Genomic DNA, 11,991 nt, shown 5'->3' with positions numbered 1-11,991 from the left:
GAGGCATAATTTATATTTATTTCCTAATTTTTTTATGTTGGTTGCGAGATCGTTCAAAATCTACTAAAACCATACAGAGATTAATTACTGAAAATAACAGATAAAATATAGTTTTTTCTTAAGAAACATTTGATAACTATCCAGACATTATAAAGATTTCACATGTGAAATTTCAAAATTTTCTGATGCATAAAAGTATTTTTAATCTTAAAATGAATATTACTTTGCATGATAGAAAGGTAACATCCAAAAAGAAAAAAAAAATTGATATTGTGTGTATAAAAGCATTGAAATATTTACTAATAATCTACCAAATTTCATTAATATTCACTTGTTAATTTAAAAGTTACAGCATGAAAACTATAACAAGCACAAAATGGTTATCAGGCCAGTCCTAGGCACCAAGCCCAAGCTGAAAGAGTTAATCTATAGATGAAGAAGAGACAACTAAAATGTTATGTATGGTAATTCCTACTCCACAGGGTGTAAACATGGACCCTGTCTGCTAAAACAAAAAACAGGTGGAAGCACTTGAAATGTAGTATCATAAAAGATGATCATCAATTTGGATAAAAAAATTAATGAGAAAGTATTGGAATCCACAAAGACAAGCAGACAACTGCTGATCATGTGTAGAAAATGGAAGATGTTCTACTTAGATCTGAAGAAAGGCTGACACAAATTCTGATGGGTAAGATTGAAAGCATTAAAAATAGGACTGGAAATGAGAAGCTTGATTCAGGAATATTGGAGATGGCAGCAAATATTAGAGAATAATGAAGAACCATAGTTGGTAACCCTCAGAATTTGAGAGGACATCATGATTACTTATAGTGAACTGACTTTCTGTAAATGTGTGTTTCAAATAAAACATCCAAAAGTTAACATTCCCTTAACTGAAAATTCATTTCAGATAGGTACTCGTCCATCTGCACCACAAAGAGCTAGAATCCCACAATAAAGATGGCGAAGAGATTGGTACAGAGAGAGATTACAAAGGAGAGCTCTTTTCTGAAAATAGCATAAGAAAGAGAAAGCTCATGAAATATGACATCCACAAGGTGAGGGGTGGTCATGTGGAGCAGCACTTTGGTGGGAGAACAAATCCATCTCAAGCAGGGAATACTCTTCACCCAAAAGATGTGTCAGAGCAAAAGATAGTCACAGAAGTTTTTTCTTGGTGCTAACATGTCACTAAGGTGGGTGGAAATGTAGATTGCTCTACCATCCATTATCTTATAGCTGGATAGTTGAGCATGAGCGTATAGTTTGGCAAGGGCTATAATTCAAGCCATTCCATACTGAAGAAATATGTATGTGAGATACCACAAAATCAGGAGCAGGGAGTACCATCCCAAACCTGTGTCCCAAGGTGAACCCAAAAAATCACTTGATTCATTACGTAGTGGGTTAACTTGTATAACACTACCAGATAACACCCTAGCCCTACTTCCCACATTAGGGGTGTGTCCAATTTGTCTCATAAAAACTAATGAGAAACTCAATATTGGCTTTCCCAGTGACTTGGGACTGGGATCACAAGGGTACTCCTGTACTTCATTTGAAAAAATTGGGGGAGGACAGAATTCACATGTGAGAACACTACAGAGATGCATGGACCATTGTCACCAGGCACAATCATCTGCCATTATGTCCCACATTGAGAGGCAATGCAATTGGTGACCATGACTAGAGACATTGTGAAGGCAGGCACACACCTAGTGCTGTCATAATTTTTTTTTTTTTATTGTTGTGAAATGCAGAATGGCTGGTCAACATAATACAAATAGAAACTGCCAAAGCAGTCTTGTAGAAAATCCCATCTCAACACCTAGCACTGAGCAGCAGCAGATAGGCTTAAAACTTTCCATACACTCCAACTCAATGTGGATCTTAGGCAAGAATTTGCAGTGAGGCAACACCAGCCACTCAGTGGGTTGCATCCTCTCCATAATACAGATATATATATATATATTGCATAAGATGGTTATGAGACTTGAAAAAGAAAGGAGAAAAATAAACAACTCACCATAACTGCAGAAAATGACAAGTAGAGGCAGACAAAAGCCAGGATAGGTGAAACCTCCCCGGTGTGTAAGTAATAGAACATCAATGCATTTGGGATTGTCCACATCCCCATTTACAAGACCTGAAACAGACAACCTACATGGTTATAGGCAGGAGAATCAACAGTACGATGGGTGAAGACAGGAAAAATAAGAAAAGGGTCATCACCCACAGAAGAAGAAACTAGGCAAATGGGATGTATGGTATGACCAAACCAGTCAGAGTGAAAAGATATAAGGTACCAGAAGAAGAAGAATCCCATGAAAAAAAAAGATGCTGGCAAGTGCCCAAAAATAGGGCAGTACAAGTGAGATAACATTAAAGATTATGTCATATATAACAAAGGAGAATCTTTACAGGGAATAATCTCGAAATTATTATAAAAAGAGGAGGAATGGAGAAAACATTCAATCACCCTCCTAAGCCATCCAAATTTCGGGGCAGCCTGGGAAAAAGATGAATTTGTCCCTTTAGTAAATAGTGTGTGAGTAAATCAAGACAAACTCGAATGATGTCTTCTGGAATGGAAAAAGAGAAAAACTATTTCTGAAACATGTATAAGGATGGTGAACCACACGAGACACAAAGCATCCACAGCCAGAGTGTAGAGTTTGGGATTGGATATGAGTGGAAGTAAGGAGTGGAGGGGAGGTTGAAAAGCAGTAATGATTGAACATCCATAGTGGGAGTAAATCCACTGAAAACACCAGATCATGGAGAAAACAATCTGTGGGAAGAGTTAAGGCCTAAGCAAGATAGTCAAACTGCTATCAGGATCCAAGTTTCAAGACACAATAGATCAACATCTGAACATGGTGGTCATGGGCCCAAAAGAGAAAGTCCAGAGCCAGTAAAACAGAAGACCTGTGAGTAAGTGCCTTCCTGTCAGGTGAAGGAAGAAACAACAAAGGCAATCCAAATTGATAACGATGAGACCAGAAAAACAAGAGAGAAGATGACAGCAAGCATGCAAGTAGCTACCCACTAAAGGATGTAAAGGCAGAGGAACTTCACTCCTGGAGACCAAATTTGGAAATATATTAGATGTCTAAAACTGCACCCCACTGGAACAGAGGCCATAGAAAAGTGTGTGGTCATAAGATTGGTTGACATCAAGCACAAGACCTACACAAAGTGCCACCTGTAAAACATTCACCATGGATGTGGAAACTCACACATGTAAACAGAAGGAGCCCACAAACTGACTTCTGAAGGGTTCCAAACAAGTGCAAGGGACCTAGTTAACCAGCCTGATCATGAAAGGAAGACTGTGTATATCTGACAGTATCTGCATTGGCAGACCAAAAACAGTTGAAAGGGACAAATACGAGCACACCTAAGAGGAATGAGAAAAAGCTCTCAAAAGAAAAAAAAAGACTCATGAAGGAAATAAAAAAGGCAAAATAACCCTGATATCAAAGCTCCATGTCACAAAGAAAAATATGAAGAATGAACCTGCCCCACATACAAAGTGAGAGAGAGACCTCACAAATGAATGAAGTACAGGGAATGGGGTTCAGACTGAAATGAAGAGCCGAACCAGCCAAAGTTGTAACAGAGAAAGCCATATCGGTAGGGATAAGTAATGGCCAAACATTCAGGTCAAAACAGGCCTCAAGAATGTAACCTCCAGATAATAATTCACCGGACCCAATGAAAAGATGGGGCCATAGCCAACCAAACAAATCAAAGAAAGAAAAAGGCAGGCAAACAAATTAAGATGTGGAGAAAGTGTCAGAGACTCAAATTAGGTCATATGCCACCGAAGAGAGTATCCACCAGTGTGTGAAACTGCCCATTAGGAACCAAAAGCAGGAGTGAAAACAACAATTGTGATAAAACACTCAAAAGATGGAACAGGCTCAGTTAAAGAATTGGAAGCAGGAGGCTGGTAATTCTGGATCCAAGATCAGAATGGAACCAACCACATGGTGCACAATGGCAATAGTATCACTGACTGCCAGTGTCTCCAGTCACCAGTAATGGGTGACTCCTGGGGTATGTTAGAAATGTGGGAACATGAAAGTATAATCCAGCTAAACCAAGAAGTGTTAAGGTGGTCCTTTTTGTTTTATGTTATCAGATAGAAAATGAGCCAGGTATGGTGATGGTGCATATGCCTAATCACAACCTTGAAGAGTGCTGGACAAAACAACAGGAACAGACAATGGGATGTGCCCAAAAAGTACACAGTCAATTTAAAGAAGAATCAAATTAAAGATAATTCAAATGAAATTTCTAACTGATAATTTTAAAATTCAATATCATTCTTTCAGATAATCAAGGCAATAAAGGAAAGAAAGACTATACATGAACAGTAACAAAAGGTTAAAACGATAAGTACAAAATTTCCAGTAAATACTATGAAAAAATACAAACCTGAAAATAAACAGTGCTGAGGAAAGAATGAGCCTGTGTTCATAGGGATTACTGTGCATGAGTATGTGTCACTCTTCTTTAGTGGAGAGCGAGTTTAATGATGATTACATGATAGATTGGCACAATACATGTTGACACATGTAAGAATAGGAACTTTGTTCAAGACTGGTGGCATGTGCAGGAATTTACATGGCAGTGCATGTGATGCAAAAGTGTGTAGACAGGATTTCCTATGGTCAGGGGTCAAAGGGAATGTCATTATGTTTGTAGACTTACATTCAAAATTTTTTGAACTACTATTTTATGAATGTATGTCAATAAGTTTGGTATTGAATTGTAGATTATAATTCAAATTTTAGTATTACACATTAGTTAATTTCTTATTAAAACAAATCTTAAATATAATTTTTTTGTTTCACATGGTATGTTTAATGCAGCTTTAATTCAAATTAAATGTTTATGATATCCAAATACAAAGTAAAACATTTTTTACAAATCATAAACTCAAATTATCAATATTGACAAGCTAAGTTATAAAATAAGAACCTCCTATATTTTCTATTTCCTAAGATATCACTATATTTAGTGAATCAAACACAGTGGCCCCGCCCACCTCTTCCATTTTTGGAAATCCTTATGTATACCCACTTTGCTCTATCATGTATTTATAACCAATCAAAATCACATGGTTTTCTCAGCATCTTGAAGGTGGAAAGTTCCAAAGATTATTTCTTCTGTCTTGAATCTTTGAAGGAAGGGGTAAGTCAAAATGTTGTTCAAAAAACAATATTTTTTTAGACCCAAATACATTTTAGTATAGTAAGCCTGATAAATTACAGTGGAATTCTGCAATATTGAGAGAGTAATTTATAATTTTTTTTATTTCAAAATGTACATATAAAACCCAAAAATGTAATTTTGTTTTACATTCTCAACGTGCAAAATTTGGCAAGGCTTAGTGAGATTTATATCAATTTCCTAATTTTTTAGGGTGGTTATGTGGTCAATCAAATTGACCAAAGCCACACAGAAATACAATATTGAAATTAACAGATAAAATATAAAGTTTTTCTAAAAACAAAGTTTGTTAATTATATGGAGGTTATTAGGAGACTATAACGCTTTTGCATGTTAAATTTGACAATTTTCTGATGCATAGAAGTATTTTTAATCTTAAAATCAAAATTACTTTCATTATTGGATATTCAACATTCGAAAAGAAAAGATGCGTGAACATATCATTACTTAAAAAATCTGATATTTTGTGTATGAAAGCCTTGTAATGTTTACTGGTAACCTGCAAAATTTCATGAAGATATGTATACTGCATAAAAAGCTATAGTATGAAAACTATAACAAGCACAAAATAGTTACGAGGCGAGACCCTGAGACCAAGCCTGTAATAAGAGAATTAATGAACAAACCAAAATCCAATGTTTACAAAAAATTGTCAAGCTTTTTTTTGTACATTAACCACACAACTGATAAATTTTAACAGTTATGCTTTATAAAACAACTGAAAGAACATTAGTTTTACACTCCTCATTTTACATAGACATAAAAAATGGGATAATTTACAACACAAAATTAAATAATACAAGTGAAACTTGCATGTAGAACTTCTTAAAATTCTAACATACCTTGCCATCACCTGCTTTTGTTTCAACCCAAATTTCTCCTGTCAAGTCAATACCGTTAGCAGTAGCTGTTGTAGTAGAAACTATTCCTTGAACAACCCCTGTGGTTGTCCACTGTCCACTTCCTGGCATATTCTGGTACCCAGGGGGTGGAACATTCATTGGAGGTAAACCAGGAGGCCGCTAATGACAGAATTAGATGAGAAAGCTCACTACACTTTTTTCTTTATGTAAATAAATTCACTCATATTTATATTAACTGCTTCCATTCTGTTATTTTAACTTTCTATATATTCCCTAACAAACCATATTATGTATCAAGCTTTATAATTCTCCAAACATGGCACAAGGTCTTTATTATGTGAAATACAAGTCAATATATTGTGCTGAACTGAGCAAATACATTAATGCTATATAATGTGTACAAAATAAAAAAGAGCAAATGGAACAGTTTCCAAGTCTTTAAGAATAACACCACCTAATGATGCCAGGTAAACTTGGTGAAATGTTGTGTGCAAAATAAACAAAAGTTTTACCATCTAAAACTGATAAAAACATGTGTGAATATTTAAGAATAGTTTTTTTTTCATGAAAGTTTTTAATCAATAAAATATATTTCAAAATTATTTACAAAGAGTAAAAAAACAAATATATTAATTTAACATCTTTCAGCTAATGCAAAATAAGGTTAATGTAACATACTATTTACTTTTACTAATTAGAATATCACCTCCCTGTCCTTAAGGTGTTCACTCTGTAAAAAAGCTTACATTTTATAAAATAAGTTTCAAGCATAAGTCGAACTTTAAAAGTTTATTCAGAGTTCTCTAATTCTTAATTCTCTCTTAAGTTGAAGCAGAGTTTGAATTAGTATAAATGAAGGAAATACCTGAAAATACAATCTGCAAATTTACAAAATGTGGAAATTTTTGTTCAAGAGAAACTGAGACTGTACAACACAACAATGTGGTATGAGCTTTATCAGTTTTATGTTTTATACATATTGTCATAAATATCCATTTTTCAAGTTAGACTAAAATAAGCATTTCTTGTTTATGAACAAATATTTTTAATATTTTACAGCATTTTGAAAGGCATCCCAGGCTCAGAATGACGGGATCATGTATGCCTTACTTAACCAAAGAAACAGAACTCATCCAGTCTGGAATTGTGAACATTCATCCTTCTCTCCAACTGCATGGGCGAGGAGCATTCCACTTTCCGCCAGAATCAGGGAGAGGACATGGAACACTGTTCAACCAAGGACCTACGATGGGACCACCTTGTGTTTAAAATTATGAGGTGACAGTGGACCTCCATCCATGAACAATATACAATCGGACACTGTTCATAAGAAGGGTCGTGCACAACCCAACCGAATAGGGCAGGATCAAATCTGAACTGGTATTACGAGTAGGCTCCCACGGAGGCTGGCACAGCTTCTACTAACATCCGAGAAACACATCCATGGACCCAGATAGAAGGGCCTCTAACTTCACCCTCTTCTCCAAAAGTGGAGGAACACACACTAACACTCTGGAGGAAAAACCTCTGTCCACCACCCCAGTGACTGGAAACTGGGTGAGGTAAGAACTCCCTCGCTCCACTAGTAGAATCTGGAGTGGTTAATGTGCATTGGGGAGTCCTGAGGATCAGTGCTCTGGAAACAGTGCAATAGGAAAACTAAATTCCCTAAATTTTGAAAAGCAAACCAATCTCACTGATGATTAGCAGGGACGGGCATTATCCCTTTTAGCTTTACTCGTGATAGTCCATGAGCATATGAAAATACTGTCTGTAATGCACCTAGATGGTCTTAAGGAACACTTATTTCTACAGAACCTGTTGCATCAAGCTCAAAAATGAGGTACTGGGAACCAAAACAACTGCAGTTGAGAATTCCAATGATTTGCAAAGACGTCTACCGTTGTAGACCCAAACTGAGAGCAAGTAAGTATAGTGAAATGGATTGATATTGTGGAATTAAAATGATAAAAGCACACCTGTCTGGGCAACACTCGTTAAGGGGTGGCATCCAGATAAAAAGTAAAGGGACCCTGAAAAGAAAAGAGAACATATGATGAAGAAAATTACTCACCCCTTGTTAAAATATAGCAGATGTAGTCAGAACAGCCACAAGAAATAGTTGAAAACCTTCAGAATAGGAAACTGCCAGATTGTGTAAGTAATGAGAGATGAAAGTATTGGGAGAAGTACACATACCAGCTCACACAATGTCTTCCAGAGGATAATTCAAATGGGCAGCCAATGACACAGAAATGTGACGAATCTGGCGAGATGTGACTCACAGCTTATTTCTCTCCTGTAAAGATAGACCAGAGTAGGCAATATGCATCAATTTTCAAAGCCACCTTGTCAAGGTAATGGGGATAAATCCTGAGAAACTAAAGGATCCCATGGAATAAATAGTCTATTCCTAGTACCCCAAAAAGAGTTAGTACGAGCCACATAACACCTGAGAGCCCTCACAGGACATAACAAACGACCGAGGTCCGAGCGGTCATAAAGGTGAGAAATGGCTGGCAAATGAATGGGTGAGAAGGATTAGTGGCCCTCTCTAGTGGCCAGAGTAAAGCAAGACATAGGTGGAATGATTCAAGAGTCCTATGTACATGTAATGCAAATAATTCAGATCAACGATGTCCACATGCTAACAACAACAAAAAATATACCTTAATCGAAAGGTGATATAAAGAACAGGAGGCTAAATGCTTGAAAGGATGATGAGACAATGCATGTAAAACAACTTTAACATCGCAATTAGGCAATTGAAAAAGCCGTTTGGGCCAAAGGACACAAAAAGAATTTAAATAGGTTAGATATCACTGGAGAGTCAAAAACATTTCTTTATTTGGAATATTGAAAGGTAGTAGATAAGGACGCTTTATATAAGGCTAAAGTAGATGAAGCAAAACCTCTCCCAAAGATCCAAGTCAAAAACGTGAAATGGTAGACACCTTTGGATGAAGTGAGTTGAATTTATGTTTTAATTTTATACACCACTGGCAATCAGTGTGCCATTTTTGTTGATAAGTAGCCATAGTTGGTCTATGGAGAGATTTAGTTAAATACAATTCAACTTTATACGTTAAAACCCTATGTGCAGTAAAGATCCCTATAGCTTCCAGGCATAAAGTTTGAGTTTCTGAACATCTGGGTGTAGAATGTTGGATTGAGGTTGTCTCAACAGAGATGGCCATAAAGGAAGTAGTAGAAGTGGACACACTTGCAGATATTGAAGAAGAGGAAACCCCATTTGAGCTGGCCAAAATGGTGCTACCAAAAGAACCCCAACAAGGAATGGAACAAACCATAGCTAGAACTATGGGCAACAGATGAATTGAAAGAAAAGGCATACATATGCAAACCCATCCAGTCCTGACAGAATGCATCTAATACTAAAGCTCAAGAATGAGGTACTGGGAACCAAAACAACTGCAGTTGAGAATTCCAATGATTTGCAAAGGAGTCTACCATTGTAGACCCAGACTGAGAGCAAATTCACTGAAAAACCTCTTGATATAGCATCCAATCGGTCAAGAGTATCTGGTTGAGCAGAGAGAAATGATCTGCAATTAAATTCATCACTCTAGAAATATGGCACACTAAGAGGCTTATAAGATGGGAGTGAGCCCAGTAGAGAAGATCTGAGGTTTGAAAACAGAGATCTCGAGAATGTATGCCACCTTGATGAGAAATATAGGATACCACTGTGGAATTGTTGGAATGGATCATGACTACTTTCCCCTTCAAGAGAGACAAACCTTGAACCATTGCTCGGTGTTGAGCAAGTAGTTCAAGAATGTTGATGTGAAGAGCAGACTCATAAGGTGCCCAAATACTCTGGAACTCCAGACTGTAGATATAAGCACCCCATCCATGAAGAGATGCATGTGTAAACAGATGAATCACAGGATGAAGAGGTGGAATCGGTACCCCGATAGTAGTGTTGTTGCTCCAACCACCAATCGAGATCTGCGATGTTGCTCCTGAGTAAGGAGACTGGATGATCCAAAGGATTAGAGTTCATGATTCATTGGTCACGTATTGACCACTGAAGGGACCTAACATGGGCTTGTTCAACCCTGAATACAGAACATGGAGCAGCCATGGTCTGTGGTGAAGGAAATTCAGCTGTTGAGAAATTAATGTAATCGTCCTCCCACAGGCAGTGGATGGCAAACGAATACACTCCAACAAGGCATCTCGACTCAATAAGTCCCAGAATCAGACTATCCACAACACCAAGGCAAGGCCTGAAGAGAACAAACGAGCCATAGTGGTAACCAGTAAGGTTCCCTGTTTGTTGTCAAATTGATGATGAGAGCATTGATATGCTTCAGACAAAAGGTGAAGGGAAGAAAAGTATCATAATACAGTAGTAAGAGTCAAACAAATCCACGAAACTTGATATCTGTTAAGAGTAATAACAGGTTCTAACCTAGAACCCAATAGATCCAACCATTGAGTGTCCAAATATACTTCATCCTGATGATAAGCCAGGGCATGTTGTTCCGATAAACAAGGGGGGCAAGGCATAGCGATACCCTTTCGTAATTGTATTGCAAGCCTCCCAGCATGCACGGGAATATCAGAAAGAGGAAGAACTAAGTAATTCCCCCGAGATCTGACAACAAGGAATGGGTAGACTCCAAAGCAATGCGTATCTAACTCCAGAAAAGGGGCAAAAGGTGGCTGATCAGATGAGCCCTCAGTAGATGCAGCCCTAGAGAAAGAAGGAGCAGGAAAGAGTGTGTCTAAATTGATGAAAAAGAAACTCGGAACCCACCAGTCCCCCCCCCCCCCACAACTGCTGACTACCACCACACAACAAAGGAGGAATGAACAATGAACATGATTCTTAGTGCTCGCGCTTTGTCGAGAAAAAGTTATTATATTGTCTGCATACAGTGCTTATATACAGTCTATACATAGAGGGTGTGTGAGGGCCAGTGTAAAGTTTTGCAAATTAGATATTGCCAAGGGCAGTCAAATGGGGTATAAAAGACTGGAGCACGTGAACACAATGTTTAGATGGATGTTGAGAAATAGCTATAAGTGCCTGTGGAGGTATGCATGTTTTGGAAAATATTCAACTTGGGCTTGAACTTCCTCATCCCAAACCACCAACAGTTGACATGTAGTCAATGTAGGATCTACAGCTCAAAAACCTGTAGGAGAAAAATTTAGACACCAAACTTGTGTTATCATCAAAAACTAAAAAACAAGATCTTAGTGCATTGAATTGTCTAAAATTGGACAATGCTATTAACATTTAACATGTAGACAAAGAACACAGCACAATCATCTTAGACACAGATGATTACAACACCATGATGACACAGTTTGTAAATAGCCAGAAGCTCAAAAATGACCCCAAAGAAAAGACCAATAGTTGTCATCAAAAGATTGTTTAACAAACTCAAAAACCAAGAGATAATCAGGGGTGCTCTTAATTCTCATTTATTTTCTGATTTGTTCAACCAATTAAAAGCATATTAGAGATATTAACATACCATAAAGTAAAATTTCAACCTCTTCTTGCTTTAGTTACACTCCCTTTACATATCCTCTATATTTAACCCATTGACCAGTGGCTACTAACTTTCTGATTAGCCATTGCAAGGCTTGCTATATTTCAATCCAACAATAAAACTAGTGGATGAAACTGCTTGAAACTTCATAAATGCATATAGTTTAAGAAACATAATGCCTGTTACTTTGATTCATTTAGTTTTTTGCATTATGATCTTTAATATCTTGAAAAATTACATTAGGAAATGGTATTTATAAGAACTGATTACGATATTTATATCTGTTCCAGATTTGAGCTTATTACTTTTTATGTTTTAGTACATTATTTTGAAATCCCCCAAAAATTGTATCA

The 11,991-nt window shown here is 37.0% G+C and overlaps 1 protein-coding gene across 2 annotated transcripts in view; it reads right to left on the bottom strand.

Annotated features, from left to right (window-relative positions):
• The window catches only part of LOC106463122 (transcription elongation regulator 1-like), a 59,061-nt gene that overhangs the window by 43,733 nt on the left and 3,337 nt on the right, over positions 1-11,991 (bottom strand). For both annotated transcript variants that reach the window (XM_013923098.2, XM_022390540.1), the window contains exon 2: positions 6,087-6,266. In XM_013923098.2, coding sequence (XP_013778552.2) covers positions 6,087-6,266 — 180 coding nt within the window. The remainder of the gene's footprint in view (positions 1-6,086; positions 6,267-11,991) is intronic.

The sequence above is a fragment of the Limulus polyphemus genome, unplaced genomic scaffold (assembly GCF_000517525.1).
Source record: "Limulus polyphemus unplaced genomic scaffold, Limulus_polyphemus-2.1.2 Scaffold1329, whole genome shotgun sequence".
NCBI classification, from domain to species: domain Eukaryota; kingdom Metazoa; phylum Arthropoda; class Merostomata; order Xiphosura; family Limulidae; genus Limulus; species Limulus polyphemus.
This window is presented reverse-complemented; position numbering and strand designations above follow the sequence as displayed.